Here is a 17,984-nt window from a genome sequence, read left to right as displayed (position 1 = left end):
ATGATAACACACCGGTCCGAATAAGCGCATTGAGTCATTTGATTGGTTGTTTGCGGAGCTCTCTCCCATGTGACCAACAGATTAGATGGCCAGGATATCTGAACAGTCGGCAACCAATAAACAATTCATGCAATTGATCGGACAAGGCCTAGCGGTGGCTTCCAATTTCCCCACCTATTCTTGCATGCCTTGTTTTGATACTAAGTTGTTACGTACTTTTATTTTGAAAGAAAATAAGGGATTTAAGTTCGATTGAGGGAACCAGCTTCAATGTACAAGTGCTTAAATATTTTTCCTCATAATTTGTATTCAACACAATAACACTTTTACGAAGTAAAACAAATAGGAAACCAGTATCTACCACTAAGAAAGTATATAATAACCGATCCTATCCACTACCTGGATTCAAGAACTAACAAATAATAAAATAATTAGTCATAATATTATTTAATTAATTATTTACAAATTATTATATAATGTTTTTATTATTTCAGTTTAACTATCACATCCACTATTTCGTAAGTGTAATTCTTTTTATGAAATATCAATACATCATTAGACGATAATATAAATAAATAAATAAAAAAAAACTATATACTAATGATATGCCCAATCGAAACTTTCACTTTATAAAACCAACCTTACATAATGAGTTACTAAAAGATTGCAATGAATAATTAAATGTTTAATATTTCTATATTCCAAATAATTTAATTTAGTTGTGCTACTTAAAAGCTTTAAACATTTAACAGTAAATTTCAGTTTACACAAATTTTATTTTGTCAACAATTTAAAAAGTGATGATTTATAATCTTCTTGAGTTTTAGTTGGTTAACAAGTTTTTTTTTTAATATTATGATCATGAAGTTCAATTGTGTGATATCTCTTTGTTAACTCCAAGCATACACATATGTTTGCATTTCTTAAACAAATATGGATATCAATATAGAAATTATCCAAGCTCGTTTAATCAAGTTCAAACACTGTCAAACCCCATTTCCAGGACTCGAAGTTATAATCATTTTTTTTTTTACTAAAATTCAATTTACCTCTTTGAACTTTGACTCAAATGCATTTTACCCCATAAAATTTAAAAAGGTGCAATTTATCCCCCACAAATTTTCATGATACAGATGAATACCCTTTCATTTTAAACAATTTCCAAATAATTGACTACGTTATGAAAGCACCAAAAAAATTATACGATCTCGAAATCCAGTTTAATCCCAGTTATATAATTTAAATTCATTTCTCCATGTTCCAATTTCTAATCCACAAATGTTTCTTCTGGGATACAGAGAAAACGATATCTTTCTACTATATAAACCACTTGTACGAATTCTTTTTGCTTTAAAAATTTTCACTTGTAAATAAGATATTCAATAGACCAACAAATAATGTCAACGTTCATCCAAATGTGGGTAAGCCTTTTTCCAAATGATGACAATGTTCTTCTAATTGGTGGAGTTATAGGTAATGGGATTCAAAATTGAAAAATTTGTCAGGTTGATTGTTCCATCATAGTGTCAGGGCAAACTTTATGGCTTAACAAGCGCTTTATACAATGTTATTTATAGATAAAACCTACAAACAACTGGCTCTAACAAGATTCGACTCCCAACCAATAAATGCATATTACTCCTAAATAAAAAATAATGTCATATAAGTAACTTTGAGCCTCTGCATATGTCTTTGCGAACTTTATGTCGCCTATGTATTTATTATGTTATTTGTATGTTGCATAGAATATTTAATATTTCTAATTAAAATAATTTACCCACGAAATAGCTCAATAATTTTCACCAAATATTTGAAAGGTGTGAAAAAAATTTAACTAACTAATTTAATTAATTTTTTGAATAACCTAAACAAAAGCCTTATGTTTTTCATGATATTTAATTGCAACTTAACCTTAAATAAATTCCATCACTAGTTTTCTTTGATTAATTGCAAATTGTGCACCAAGTACATGCACAACCATCATTTTTGTTCTTTTTGGGTATAGTTCCTTGTACTAGCCGGATGTTCCGTGTATACTTATGAAGTTCTCCGGTTCATTTAGTAGTACCACTTGATGGATTACGCGCTTCTCATTCTCAGATTTAAATGTTGTTGTCCCCAGCAACTGATTTAAATCTAAAAAAATCGCAATGAGAGTTAAGAAATAGTGGATTCCTCTGGAACAGCATCAATCATAACTATCAGTCATCAGTACTGAAATACTATACTGCATCACAGGGTTATCTCATACCATAACAATAAAAAGAAATAATCGAAATGAAAACAGAAATAAAATGAAAATAGCTAAAGTGATCATTCATCAAGCCCCTACTCGTCCTCTGCATCTCGCACAATGGCGGGTGTCATTATGGTATCCTCATCCTCATCATCCTGGCCCTCAGCAGCCGGATACGTGATGGTCCCTCTCAGTGCGGCGTCATAGGCATTCTTCTCTTCGGATCCATCATAAGTCTCGGGCTGGAAGGCTGGTGGTCCTCTTTTTCAACTATCACTTGATCACCTTAGTCTCTATCTAATTTTTTTGTATTTTCTTATTTAATTAACTAAAAGTGAAATAACTAAAATAGAAAAATTAAAAATAGTAAAGTGTTGGGTTACCTCTCAATTAGCGCTTGTTTAACGTCACGAGCCCGACGTACCTGACTTGTGATCATGGTGGCTCAAAGCATGATCTTGGTGATGACCAAGCTCCATCATTCAGAAATTGTGTCCTACCATAGTGCTCTTCTGCATATGGATGAGGTAAAGTAGTCTCAGGAACTTTGAACTTGACTTTTACATGCTTTCCTTTGCTACTGGGCTTCTCCATCTTAACTTTTGGCTTACTTTCTTGATAAGACTCCTCATTGTGCTCTTCTTCACCTTTCCTTTCACCGATATAGAAGACTTGATCTTTCAATTGAGCTACATGTGGGGAAACTTCTTTGTCCAAGAACTTGAATACTGCTTGTTCTTCGTCTACCCGTAAGATCAACTCACCTTTAAGTACATCAATCAGCGCTCCTGAAGTTGCCAAGAAGGGTCTTCCGAAGATCATTGAAATTGTGGCATCTTCCTTTATATCAAGGATGAAAAAATCAACAGGGATGATGAATTTGTCTACCTTTACCAGTATATTCTCAATGATGCCACAAGCTTGCTTTGAAGAGCGGTCAGCCAGTTGCACTATCGTCCTTGTGGGCTTCACTTCAGTAATCCCCAGCTTCTTCATCATGAAGAGTGGCATGACATTGATGCTAGCTCCAAGATCACATAAGACGTTATCCACTTCCACTTTTCCTATAGTGCATGGAATACTGAAGCTCCCTGGATCCTTGACTTTGGTAGGTAACTTCTTTTGGATGATAGCATTACATTCCTCCATCAGATTTATTGTCTCACATTCCCGCAACTTACGCTTCCTTGATGACAGATCCTTCATGAACCTTGCATAATTGGGCATGTTCACTAAAGCTTTAGCAAAAGGAATGTTGATCTGCAACCTCCTGAATATGTCTAGAAACTTTGAATACTGCTGCTTCTGAATCTCTTTCTTTAATATCTGAAGATAAGGAATTCGAGCATATGGGGAGAAATCTAAGGGCTTGTCTTGCCTTTCTAAAGCTTTCTTCTTCTCCCACTTAAACAGTTTCCTTTCAACTTTTTCAGGATTGCTCTTGTCAACTTCAATATTATCTTTTGCCTTTTCTTTCTTCTCTTTTTCAACGGGTGCTTCTCCATTCCTTTTCTTTTCTTCGAGATGCTTCTCTATAGGCTGAATCACTGTCCCACTTCTTGTGGTAATTGCATTGCAGTGCTCTCTAGGATTAATGATAGTGTTTCCCGGGAAGGTGCCCTGAGTTCTTTCAGCAAACTGCCGTGACAACTGGCCAATCTGAGTTTCAAGATTCCGGATAGAAGCTTCTTGGTTTCGGAATAAAGCTCTTGTTTCATCTCTGAAGGCATTTGCATTTTGAATATAGTCTGAGGTGGTCTTGGATAGCTGTGCAAAGGCTTTCTCCCACTCTGAAGTGTTACCTTGTGGTGGAGGCTATTGTTGCACTGGTGGAGGAGGATTCAACTTATGATTTGATTTGTAACAAAACCCTGGGTGTTGATTTTGATTTTTCCTCCCTGGATTGTAGTTATTTCCATATTGGTTCCTCCCCAGATTATTATAGTTCTTTTGATCATACCAGATTTTGTTGACTTCTGCATTTTCAAGTGCCTTCATGAAATCGCAATATTCAGTAGCATGAGTGAGTACCTGCACAAATACCACAAGTAACTTGAGAATTATTAACAGAAGAAACTTGAGAATTAGAAAATTACTTTGTAAGAGCATCTAATTGTGCTTGTTTTCTTATTTATTTGCAATATTTGTTCATTCTGAGCCAACAACGCATCGTAGTCGTCAAGCTTCATGATTCTCGCTCTCCTTTGTGAGACGGGAGAATTATCGAACTCCTGAGAGTCTAAAGATTCCAGCAATTCCAGTGCTTCCTTTGGAGTTTTTGTTTTCAATGATCCCCCTCCTGCAGCATTCACAAAGGTTCTTGTGCTCGGCGTCATTCCTTGGAAGAAGATTCGTCCTTTCTCCCAAGCTTCAATTCCATGTTGGGGACACTTCCGGAGTAGTCCTTTAAACCTTTCACATGCCTCGTACAAGGATTCACTTTCTTTTTGTTCAAAAGCAGTGATCTCTCCTTTGAGCCTTGCCATCTTTGAAGCTGAGAAGAATCTGGCTAAGAACTTGGTCGCCAAATCATCCCAGTTGGTGATGGTTCCTTGAGGCAGTGACCGCAACCACCCTCTTGCTTCTTCCTTCAGTGAGCATGGGAAGAGTCTGAGCAAGATGGCGTCACGTGAGACTCCATTCATCTTCAAGGTGTCACAGTAGAGCAAGAAATTTTCTAGATGACTGTAGGGGTCTTCGGTGCTTCCTCCAGCGAACTGATCTTTTTGAATCAGTTGCAGCAGTGCTGGCTTGAGCTCAAAGTTGTTAGCTTCCACATTGGGTCTAACAATACTCGCCGTCTGCGGAACTCGGGCTGGAGTCATGTAATCTCCCAAAGTTCATGGGAGGATTCTGAATCACGTTGTTGTCACCCATAGTTTCTTCCTTTGGTTCCGTCGAGCTTTATGCTTTTGCTTCTTTTGCTTTTATTTCTTTTGCGCTTTTTTTGAGATTTCTGGCTGTCTTATCTATCTCAGGATCAAACTGCAAGGATTGTGGGTTAACAGTACTTCGCATAAACTAAGATTATGCAGAAAAACAGAAAATGCAGAAAATAGAAAACATGAAATTTAACAAAAAAAAATATAATGCAGAAAATGCAGAATTATACAAAAAAAATAAAAATAAAATGGTTTTAAAAAATAAAAAATAAATGAAATTAAAATAAATTTAAAAATAAAAATAAAAAAGCAATTTAAAAAATAAAAAATAAAAATAAAACAAAAACAAAATAAAATAAAATAAAATAAAATAGAATAAAATAAAATTATACAGAAAATTTAAATTGCAGGAAAATAAAAAGTCCAATCTAGATTGCTTATAGTTTCTTCTAATGTTGAAGGACCCAATCCCCGGTAACGACGCCAAAAACTTGTTGCGACTTCGGCAAGTGCACCAGTCGTAAAAGTAATAAAAGTGTATTGAGTACGAGATCGTTCCCACGAGGATTGGTTTTCAAGCACTAGTTCGCTAACAACGATTTAGTTGGACAATCGAATTTGAGATGAAAAGAATTGAAATTAAAAAAGCAATAGCATTCAATTTCAGAATTAAAAGCAAGAAAGTAAAAAAGATGAAAGTTTTGAAAATCAAGAAAGAGCGTAGTTAAGGTTTCGACTTCCCCTAATTTTCTCTTTATGCTACGAATTAAACTGTCAAGAATCGCTCTTAATATAATGCCAATCAATTCTTTCTAAGTTGATTAGGGCTCAATTTCTTGCTACCCTAAATCTATGTGATCTTGCAAGAACTCTAGTTCCCCGATTATTCCCCAAAAAAATATGCATTAAGATCAAGAATTTAAAGATTGCACAATTGCCCTATGTCTATCCCTAGATCACAAGGATTATGATAAATTTATCAAATCAGGTTCATGCACCAACATCCCTATTGTCATACAATTCCCCTAAATCAATCTCTAAGGAGAAAACTCATTGAAAGCATTAAAGACAAATAAATTTATTAAATTATAAAAAGAAAAAAATTCAAGAACAACTTAATCCATAAACATAAACGATTCAATTGGGTTCCATCTACCCCTAACTACATAAAATTCTAGCCTAGCATACTGAATTCAACAACAATAGTAAAGAAAAGTATTAGAGTAGCATTAATTTGTTAGGATCCTGATTGTAACTATCACGGTTTGTTACCTTGTATATTAAAATAGATTAGCTTGATTTATGCTTTCTGTTCCTTAGTTTTAGCTGATTTCCTGATGTAAATAGATTAGCTTGATTTATGCTTTCTGTTCCTTAAGTTTAGCTGATTTCCTGATGTAAATAGATTAGCTTGATTTATGCTTTCTGTTCCTTAAGTTTAGCTGATTTCCTGATGTAACCAATTGTAAATCTTGGTCTATATAATAGACCCAATTCAATATATCATCAAGCTGCGAATGACAGCAACTTCTGTTATGGTATCAAGAGCTTGACGATCAACAAGCCTTCATTTTTTTTTTTTTTCATCATGACTTCCGCACCTAAAACCTTCAAGGTTTCTGATTCTAAGTCACCCTTTTACCTACACCCATCTTGGATCATCGACAGTGGTGCATCCCAACACATGACGGGCACACTCTCCTATCTATCCAATGTGCATTCTATTTCTCCTTGTTCTGTGGGACTGCCGAATGGAGTTCATGATATTGCTACGCAATGTGGCAGCATTACTTTGGGCTCTTCTCTTCATCTCTCCAATGTTCTTTATGTCCCTTCGTTGGCTTGTAATTTGATTTCTGTATCTCAGCTTCTGCGCCAGTCTTGCTTGGCATTGTTTGTTAATTCTGTTTGTTTGATACAGGACCTAAAGCAGAAGAGGACGATTGGAACGGGTGTTGAACGAGAAGGGGTGTATATATTGTGTGCATCATCAGCTTCTGCTCATGTTGCCAGTACGTCAGATTCTGCAGCACTATGGCATCGTCGTCTAGGACATCCATCTTCCCGTTATTTATCTTTGTTACCTTTTATTTCCAATGCAAATAATTTGGCTCCTTGTGACGTTTGTTGTAAAGCCAAACAACCACGACGTCCTTTTCCTATTAATAATAAACGTTGTTTACATCCTTTTGATTTACTTCACTGTGATATATGGGGGCCATATCATATGGCATCTACAACTGGTGCCCGCTATTTTTTAACTGTAGTCGATGATTTTAGTAGACATGTTTGGATTTTTTTGATGCGCAATAAAACTGAAACTTCCACATGTTTACTTCGGTTTCTCCACTTGGTTCGCACCCAATATGATGCATCTGTTAAGCGAATTCAGAGTGATAATGGGACTGAATTTTTGTCATCTGTAGTCCAAGAGGCTCTCTCATCCTACGGTATTCATCATCAATTATCATGCACTTACACCCCACAGCAAAATGGACGCGTTGAACGTCGTCATCGTCACATCCTCAACGTGGCTCGTGCTTTGCGTTTTGATGGTCACTTACCTATATCTCTTTGGGGAGAATGCATCTTGACCGCTGCTCACCTCATCAACAGGACACCGACTCCACTCCTTGGTGGTCAGTGTCCCTATGAAGTTTTGCATGGCACTCCACCAAAGTATGATCACTTACGGGTCTTTGGGAGTTTATGTTACACTACTGTTTTACCCAAACCACATGACAAGTTCGCTCCTCGCTCCCGTAAGTGTGTGTTTGTTGGCTACCCTTTCAACAAAAAAGGATGGAAGGTCATGGATATCTCCACTCATGAAATATTTGTTTCTCGTGATGTTTTATTTCATGAAACTATTTTTCCATTGGCTGCAACTTCATCTGCACCTTCTGTCCATGTACCGTCACCACAAGCTGTCTTCACCGATTATGATGTGGCACCTGTTACTGCTATTGATACTCCCACAGCGGAGCTTGATGACAGGGGGAGTTCGTCCTCCCCAGTTCCGGGTTCTATTACTTCATCCACGGATGTCCCTGGTTCACCGGTTCCGTTGACAGAACCCAACACTGCATCTGTGGCAGATATTCGTGAACAGCGTGCCAGACGTCCCCCATCTCATTTAAAGGATTATGTATGCAACACAATGACTACACCCTTTCCTCGTCTCTCCACTTCTCCAATCGACTCAGGTATTCAATATTCCATTGATCATTATGTTTCTAATGCATTATTTTCTTCGCACCATCAGATTTTTCTTGCCGCCGTGGATAGTAACCTGGAACCCAAATCATTTAAAGAGGCTATGCAATATCCTCATTGGCAGAAAGCCATGCAAGCCGAAATTGATGCATTGGAAGCCAATCATACTTGGCAAATTCAACCTCTCCCTTCTGGTAAGAAAGCTATTCCATGTAAGTGGGTGTACCGCATCAAGTACAATTCTGATGGAACCATTGAACGCTATAAAGCGCGTCTGGTTATTGCTGGGAACAATCAGATCGAAGGAGAAGATTACACTGAGACTTTTGCACCGGTGGCTAAAATGACAAGTGTGCGTACATTTTTATCTGTAGCTGTAGCTCGAAAATGGAGCATTTTTCAGCTGGATGTTCAAAATGCCTTTCTCCATGGCGATTTGGATGAAGAAGTCTTTATGCGTTTTCCTCCCGGTTTCTCCCAAACCAAGTCTGGTCACGCCTGTAAGCTTCAACGTTCACTTTATGGTCTCAAGCAATCCCCACGAAATTGGTTTGCTAAGCTTCGTAGTTCTCTCCTCAGTTTCGGCTTTGTTCAGTCTCGTGCTGATTATACGTTGTTCACTTACTCGACTGGTTCCCATTATGTTGCTATACTTGTCTATGTAGATGATATTTTGTTGGCAGGTAGTGATCCTTCTCTCTGTGACCGTGTCAAAGCTCATTTACAAACCTGGTTTAAAATCAAAGATCTTGGTCCCCTCAAGTATTTTCTTGGCATTGAATTTGCTCGAAGCAAGACCGGTTTGTTTCTTACTCAACGCAAATTTGCTTTGGATATTCTTAAGGAATGTGGACTTCAAAGTTGTAAACCGGTTGCTTATCCTATGGATCCCAATCACAAGCTTGCTCTTGCTGAAGGACCTCCGTTTGATGATCCTAAACGTTATAGACGTATTGTTGGCCGTCTTGTATATCTCACGATTACACGACCAGAACTTAGTTATGCAGTTCACACACTTTCTCAGTTTTTGCAGCATCCTATGCAGATACATTACGATGCGGCTATTCGTGTTCTTCGGTACATTAAGTCCAATCCTGGCCAAGGACTCCTTCTTCGATCTGACAGTGATCTTCTTCTTCGTGCCTATTGTGATTCGGATTGGGCTAGTTGTCCCTTGACTCGAAAATCAGTCACTGGTTATTTTGTTACTCTTGGACATTCTCCTATTTCTTGGAAAACCAAGAAGCAAAACACAATATCCCGCTCCTCTGCTGAAGCTGAATACCGTGCCATGGCAGCTGCGACTTCTGAGCTTATTTGGTTAAAGTCTTTTCTCAGCTCTCTTGATATTCCTCATGCAGCCCCTATGCAACTGTTTTGTGACAGTCAGTCTGCTATTCATATTGCTTCTAATCCAGTGTTCCATGAGCGTACCAAGCATATCGAGTTAGATTGCCATTTTGTTCGGGACTATCTTCTCAGCAAGACTATTTCTACTCAACATATCCCCACTAGTTCTCAACCCGCAGATATTATGACCAAAGCACTTGGATCCAAACAATTCGATTTTTTGACTTCCAAGTTGGGCATCTCCTCCCTCCATGCTCCACCTTGAGGGGGAGTATTAGAGTAGCATTAATTTGTTAGGATCCTGATTGTAACTATCACGGTTTGTTACCTTGTATATTAAAATAGATTAGCTTGATTTATGCTTTCTGTTCCTTAGTTTTAGCTGATTTCCTGATGTAAATAGATTAGCTTGATTTATGCTTTCTGTTCCTTAAGTTTAGCTGATTTCCTGATGTAAATAGATTAGCTTGATTTATGCTTTCTGTTCCTTAAGTTTAGCTGATTTCCTGATGTAACCAATTGTAAATCTTGGTCTATATAATAGACCCAATTCAATATATCATCAAGCTGCGAATGACAGCAACTTCTGTTAAAAAGAGAACCCCAAGCCTCCATTGGTGTGATGTTGACTTGGTTCCTCGGTGCTCCAACGCTCCGCAACAGGATTCCTCCTTTGGGTCTCTGTGTATTTTCCGTGGTGTGTATGAATGTGTGAATTCCCTTGACCTCAAGCTCCCTATTTATAACCTTTGAAGCCATATCTTTTAATTCTTTATCAAATCTCCCTATGAATCTCCATCAATTCCTAATCAAATCTTGATTTGTTTCTGTTTTTATTTAAGATCCTGCAGATTGGGCTAACAGATTGAGCTTCAAATCTTTGTTATGATTCCTTTATCACTTCTTAGCACCAAATCTTGTGAATTTACCTTCAAAATGAGCAAGATATCAAAACATTAGCTCAATTCTCAAATCTTTATTATTTTATCATATAACACCTTGAATTCCATGCAATCTATCATATAATCTTTATGTAATTTGGCCTAAAAATATGGTAAACCAAGGGTTTATCAGTTATACTAGACACGTGCAACTTTAATTTGGCATAAACCACACTCAATTTGGAGTTCTATAACCTTCGGATATGAATTTTTCAAAAACAACGCAAATTTGGTTTTTTAGGTTTCATTAATTTTCTTTCAAAAACCTTAACATTTTTATTTACTTGAACCTTCAATAAACCAAGTTATAACTCTAATTTCACCTTGACATTACAACAAACACATACTCTTCATAATTTTTCATTCATAGGCCGAGGCATTATGTCATCCTATAGTTTGATTTTTAACAATCCAATCAGTTATTTTTCTTCAACAACCACCAAAGAATAAAAAACCCATCACTTAGACTGTAAACCACTTCATATAAACATGATAAATCTATATCAAAATCAATCTTGTACACACAAACCCTAACCTAAATTGAAGGAAACAACCACTAAAAGTTAGGTTTAATACCTTAAATCACTTCAAAAAAACTATATCATGAATTATCCTTCAAACAAGCATCAAAATCACAAATTTCCCCTTTATTGCAGTTGATGGTCTATGAATTTGAGAGGAGAAAATAAGGCACACAAGGCTTCTTTTGAAGATTAGAAACTAGGGTTTTACTCACAAGGTAACTAGAAAGATTTTCTCTCAAAGAAACTATGCATTTTTGTGACTAAAAAAACCAAGTTCTTGAGCTCTCCTTCCTCCTATGGCTTCCACGATATAGAGAAGAAGAAGAATGCAGATTTTGATCCTTAAGAAGAAGGGAAAACCGACCTTGAGAGTGTAGGAAATATCTAACACACTTTTGTTGACTTTTTACACTTATGTCATCTTATTTTCTATTGGTTGATTTTATTAATTCTTGTCCTGATTTTTATAATTATTCTAGACGTAATTAACATGGTTTAAGACTACTTAAAACTCTTAAAATATTCCATAGAATTTAATCATATCATTTAATTAAAGTTTAGACCTAATTTTGTAAAATGGTCCCTATACTTTCACATAATTAAACTTTGACCCCCAAACTTTTGAAATATTACTATAAGGGTCCTAATTGACTTGCTTGGCATGAATTGTATTTTTATAATTTATTTCATGTCAATCGAATGATTAACAAATCAATTCTTGCTTTTGTAACATATTTACCGTAAAATTACATAACTTATTCCATAATTTCCTATACTTATTTAATAGATCCATAATGGCCATACATAATCAAATCTTAATGGTTTGGGTTGTTATATACCTCAAAGCTATTGTCTGTATCAAACTTCCAAGAGTTATACCTCTTAGAATAAATCCCCAAGGGAAGTCCATATCCATGTTCAATTGGCCAAAGAACTAAACAATCTATTCATCAATTTAAGCTTTCAATTATACATTAGTCCGTACATTAACCGTACAATCTAGCCCTTAGTGCTTGTTTATTGGTCCGTTGCGCAACAACTCCATATGAATGCAACTATGTCATACAACTAACAATCAACCAATCATCTAATACCGTAGCCATAACTCCAAAGGAGCATGGTGGAACAATAAGTGAGACTAATCCCAAGGTCCAAGAGTTTTCCTCTTAGTGTTAAGCTTCCATGTTCCTTTTTCCTTTATTCCATAAGCCATAACAATAATTCCACCAATAATAGCCTACCAAAGGCAAATAAATCAATCAATAATAATCATTTTTCAAATAAACTCATTTTGCGTTCGTTAACATCTAATTCCTTAATTACTAAGATTATCTTGGTTAAAAGTATCTTACATGAGTCTACAACCCCATAATAAGTGGCACATATAAGCCTCGAGGGGTAAAAGATAAGTTAAAGGTGTTGGCTCAGTGCACACATTTTAGTGCACTGCAGCACTTTTCTAGTGCGTTACAGCACAAGTTTTCCCCCTGTCTAGTTTGCTATAGCGCCCAGTAGCACATTGTAGTGCGCACAAAAATTATTTTCTTCGTATTTAAGGCGTTGAAGTGTACTCTAGTGCGCTATAGCGCCCTCAAATGGTTGCTTACTATCTCATAGCATATTTTAGCACTCTCAAACATGTTGTAATGCACTCAAACAGAGAGAAAATGTTCGTAGCGAATATTAGCTCTCTCTAGCACATTATAGCACGCTAAGTACGAACTTGAAAGGCTCCATGATGCCTTAGACCTGTTTCAAGTATATGGACACCCTTCATCACCTAATAAACCATACTATCAATTTATCCAGATAAACAGACATCAAATACATACAAAACAACTATCAATTTCGTTAATTCAACTCACAACCTAAAACCCCCAATGTTTGAGAACCCCAGGTTACAACATTCTCAAGAACTCAAGAGAAGCTCATGGCTTTTACCTCTAACCTCTCAAGCATGTCAATATGAAGCTCCAAGCTTCAATGGGGACAAACTCTTCTCCTTCTAGCTCCCTCAAAGTGGCATCCCAAATTTGCAAGAGAAGGTGGATTTTTCCCAAAATCAATAGTGAGGAAGATAAAAATAGAGATGGTGGCTTCTTGCTCTAGAATGGTCACACACAAGAAGGAAAAAGAAGATGGAACTTGAACTTACATTATTCTTTCATCACTTGGTTGAATCTTGCAGGGAGAAGAAGATAAAAGAAAATAACTTCAAGGGGAGAAAGGAAGACAACTATGGAATGAAGGGGGGTATGAGAGAAAATATTGGTATTAGAAAATATCTTCAATAGGAAAATACCATTTTACCTCTCCTTAATCTTCTACGCATACTAATATCCACTTAAGCCTCATAATATTATGATTTGCACTTTTATCCCAACACTTTTATCATTTGCACTTTTGCCCCAAAAAGTGACTTAACTCTAAATTAGACATTTTATCTAATTAACCCTTTTTTATTTATTAAATAACTCCCATTTAGACAATTGTAATTATTTGGGTTATTATAACAAGTGCATAGTAATTACCACTAAAACTCATTATCCTTATGGGACCAAACAAATCCATATGTAATAACTCAAGTGGCCTAAAAGTGGAAACAACATCTTGCTTTTAAATGAAGTCTTTACTTATTTCCCTTTTTGGCAAGCATCACACATTCTATATTTTTCAAATTTGAGTTTAGGCAATCCAATGACTAATTCCTTTTTAACTAACTTAATTAGACAACTCATTCCTATATAAGCAATACGCCTATTCCATAACCAAGTTTCATTATTCTTACATAAAAAACATTTAGCATCATGTGAAGAACAATTATCATGGTCAAGCATATAAATATTATCAATGTTATGACCTATAAACTTAACTTCACCATCAAGTAAGCTAGTAATATGGCATGTCATGGAACCAAATGAGACTTTGATTGCTTATCACATAATTGACTCATGCTAAGTAAGTTGTGTTTTAAACCTTTTAATGGTAGCACATCTTCAATAAAAATAATAGAAGAATTACCAATTTTACTAATTCCAAGTATCTTGCCTCGGTTATTGTCTCCATAAGTGATATGTCTATGTTGTTTCATGATGATTGAAGAGAATCTAGTTACATCACCGGTCATGGGCTTGGAGCATCCACTATCAAGGTACCACTTTGTGCTTTTAGCCCTCAAGCACACTTATACCTACAATTTAAGCAAACTCATCTGACTTTTGGTACCTGATAAGTCTCCGAAAGAGACTTAAAACTGTTAATTTTTTACCTTAAATTCAAGAAAAAGTTTAAGAGTGAATCCCTGATGTGATATGTAAACCATGGTCATGTAACTTTAAAGTTTTATTCTGATACATGAGTAATGGGCTGGATTATTTGAATTACTTATGCAGGACCTCTAGCCCAAATTCAGAAATATAACCAGCCTAAATGTTAACAAGTCTAGCTTTGCAAAGTTAAGAGATGGCTTCTGTTACACAAAGGTGAATGAGGAATTGTACAGAAAGAGGAAGGGCTGAAGTGGAAAAACAAATAAGAAAGTAAAAAATATCGCAATGACTCATAAGCACATCTTTAGGACCATCGATCAAAAGACAACCATAGCCACCATTCTTTTGCCTTTTCCCATCTCGCCGTACACTCATATCAAGCCATAACCAATTTTACACGAGCATGTGTGGAGCGGATTAAGGGTGCTGATCTCTTGGTGATGGACATGCAAAGGAAGATTAATCAAGTTATGAAAAGAGAGAGACACGTGGTCTTGAGAGCAACCTCTTTGACCTTCTTTCTGGATTGGTCTCTCAATATATGTCTCTTTATCTCAAATTCATATTCTTGGAGCTAGTGGCAATTTGCAATGTATCTAGGTCCTTTGACTCATATATTGCTAAAACTTTATCATCCCACTCCTTGGTCATGCACCTCAAGATTTCGTTGACAAGTTGCTCCTCATTGTAATGAATACCTAAAGCATTCAACATTGTAATAATGATATTAAAAAGCTTTTGTAAATCATAAACAATTTCATCATCAAGCATTTCAAAAGTCTCAAATTCTCTAATGAGTGCATTTTGTTTAGATCTCTTGACCTTATTAGTGCCTTCATGTGTAATTTATAACATTTTCCATATCTCTTTAGCAGTCTGACAAAAGGCTATCCTAAATTACTCATCTCTGCTTATAGCATTTTTTATTAGGTTTTTAGCCTTGACATTCCATTGATCTTCCTTAAGCTCTAATTCACTATATTTTTTGACATTCTTTGGAACTTCGTTATTATTTCCATCCAAAATAGTGGGAGATTTATATCCCTCATCAACACTACTCCAAACCCTCAAATCTACAGATTCTAGAAAGATTTGTATCCTAGATTTTCAATGGATAATTCGTCCATAGAAATAAGGTAGTCTATTGGTTGAACGATTTTTTTAGGGCAAATCATTGTTTAGAAAAGCCCTTTCTATGGATTTTTATCTCTAGGCGATTAAACCTACAAATAAAGAACCTAATCTCTGAGGCTAATTGTTGAACAAGAATGACTTAGAATACCACATGAGGGGGTGAATTGTGACTTCTTTTCCAAGAAACCTTGTTTTTCAAACCCTTTTTACAAGAAATCTCAAGAAAACATGGTAGAACAGAAATTAAACCCTTACCAACCCAAAAATAGATTCAAAATAATGTAAACAACATAAACAATGATTTAATAGTGGAAATTAAAAAGATAAGGGTCAGGAAGATCAAACACAAGATTTATCCTGGTTCACCCTCAAACCACTGAAGGGCTACATCCAAACTGAGGTTGTCGATCCAATAAGCTCAGAACTTCCAACTGGTACCTGAGAAACCGATTTACAAGTGAAATTTTACAAGATCTTTGATCAACCTTGATCAAACTCATCCTATACACCTATATGATCACTCTAATTGATCAAAACGAATTTATAGTAGCCAAACAACTCAAAACATATGTAGAGCAACCTCTTTCCATTCACAATTACAAATAAAATCAGAGAAAATATGAAGATGAAAAGAATATTGAGCTTTTCTTTTAATGTATGGAAAACAAGTCTAAATGAAGGTTAATTCTTGAAATCGTAGTGTTTCTATGTTTTTTTCTCTTAATTCCTTTTTAGAAACCCTAATTACATATTTATATAGGAGTCCTATGAAGATCATACTCGTTTATAATGAAGGACTCATAATTTTGAATTTTAAGTTCATAACTATCACATATTCGGATATCCATCGGGCTCGAATCCAGATATCTATATTCGGATATACAATAACACGTATTCGGATATTTGGATACATGTTATTCTATATCTGGATATATCATGTACAACAACCTTGAATCATGCAGTCTTCGATCCAATTTAGTTCTAAATGATTTTTAATCACTTCTAACACATGAATGAATGTTACTAGCAACAATTAAACAATTTTCCATGTGTGTGTAACTTTGTATGTATGATCCAAGTATGTATGCTCCTAATATGTGAGTATATGACTTATATGTGCATTCCTTTGTTGATAAAGCTTAATATACCCATTTTCTAAGTTTCTATAACATCAAAATTATACATATAACAGTGTAAGTCTCTGTCTTCAAATTTTTTCATTGATCTTCAAGTCTCGAACTTTGTAGTGCCTTGTTTGACTTGAAAATTTTGACTTTAGGGTTGACTTTGACTTTTTGATTAGTTCTTACATTTTTGCATGTTGTCTTGGTCATCAAATACCATTTGGGACTTGCAGCACTAACTTCCATGTTGTGCAATCATGTTGAGCCTGTAAGTGTTTTGTTATCATCAAAACTCAATGACTTAAGCTTTGTAATGTAACAGCCCGTTGTACACCGGTATTGTAAACATTAATTATGATATTAAGCGCAGTTACAATCACAGCAATTCATTTATAAAAATACGAGTAAATTTTTTCCGTTATTACGCGAGCAATTAAAATAATAAAAAGCGTAATAATTAAAAGATGTGCCCGTAACTGTAAACTCTTTGCGGAATACTTATTTAGACTAATTTTATAAATTATTTTACTTACTACAAGTCACTAAGGGGCTTCCATAAACCCACTTAGCCTATTTCTCACCTTTACGTTTTCTACCTATCCGAACATGGTTCGGTCTTTAATTCTCTGCGGATAAACCACATTCTACGAACCTCCCATCTTTTGATATGTTGTTCTACACCAAATTAAGTTTCTAGTAAGCTATCACATGAGTTATTTAGAGCTTGTTTGCTCCGGATATCGCCGTTTGAAGTTGGACAAGCAAAACTGCCAACCAACCCCAAAATAGCTCCAAACATCCCTCACTCCACGAATTACTGCAGCAAATCCACTCAACCAATTGCTCTCAAAGTTTTATACAATAAACTAGACACCTCAAGCTTCAATTTTATATATCATACACCTAATTTGACAGAGAAACGAAGCGGGAATAAATTTCCCAAAACCGGTCCAGAACTGCGTTCTCTGCGTTCTAGCAGTCTGCGTTCTCTGCCTTCTACAGGCCGACATCCAAACCAGAAGTTCACCAAATTTTACCACAAGATAGAGGACATCTCAAGCTTCAAAATGGAGTATGGAAATTCCCTATCGGACCATTGTGGAGGGAGATATGCTCTCCCGAAGTTTGCCTAAATTATGCCAATTTCTAGAAATTTCGCCAAAGTTTCCTTTGTTTTTACAGAAGTCCTCAAATTTGCAAATGTGTTCTAGGACCTCAAATGTACCTAACAATCATTGGGTGGCACACACAAGGACCAACAATGCCTTGGGACACTTACAATCCATCACAGTTTATATTAATTACACA

The 17,984-nt window shown here is 35.9% G+C and overlaps 1 protein-coding gene and 1 non-coding gene across 2 annotated transcripts; one reads left to right on the top strand and one right to left on the bottom strand.

The window, feature by feature from the left end:
• Positions 1-2,671: 2,671 nt before the first annotated feature.
• LOC133299931 (uncharacterized) lies at positions 2,672-5,061 on the bottom strand. Its single transcript, XM_061499424.1, has 5 exons — positions 4,333-5,061; positions 4,107-4,267; positions 3,534-3,956; positions 3,281-3,446; positions 2,672-3,226 (listed from the first exon to the last, which is right to left on the bottom strand). Exons 1-5 carry the CDS (start codon positions 5,059-5,061, stop codon positions 2,672-2,674), a joined length of 2,034 nt encoding a protein of 677 aa, XP_061355408.1.
• Positions 4,610-4,716, top strand: LOC133299939 (small nucleolar RNA R71). Its single transcript, XR_009750002.1, has one exon. It is a non-coding gene; the product is annotated as a small nucleolar RNA R71 (small nucleolar RNA).
• Positions 5,062-17,984: the final 12,923 nt, after the last annotated feature.

The sequence above is a fragment of the Gastrolobium bilobum genome, unplaced genomic scaffold (assembly GCF_033153095.1).
Source record: "Gastrolobium bilobum isolate Gb01-03AN ecotype WA unplaced genomic scaffold, APGP_CSIRO_Gbil_v1 utg6164, whole genome shotgun sequence".
In the NCBI taxonomy this organism is placed as follows: Eukaryota; Viridiplantae; Streptophyta; class Magnoliopsida; order Fabales; family Fabaceae; genus Gastrolobium; species Gastrolobium bilobum.
The sequence above is the reverse complement of the archived record's forward strand: the minus strand, read 5'-3'. Positions and strand labels throughout refer to the sequence as shown.

Coding starts and splice junctions, on each gene's coding strand:
- LOC133299931 (XM_061499424.1), bottom strand. CDS start 5,061: ATGACTCCAGCCCGAGTTCCGCAGACGGCGAGTATTGTTAGACCCAAT. Junction 4,268..4,332: donor CAATTAGATGCTCTTACAAA/GTAATTTTCTAA, acceptor GTATTTGTGCAG/GTACTCACTCATGCTACTGA. Junction 3,227..3,280: donor GAAAAGTGGAAGTGGATAAC/GTCTTATGTGAT, acceptor TTCATGATGAAG/AAGCTGGGGATTACTGAAGT.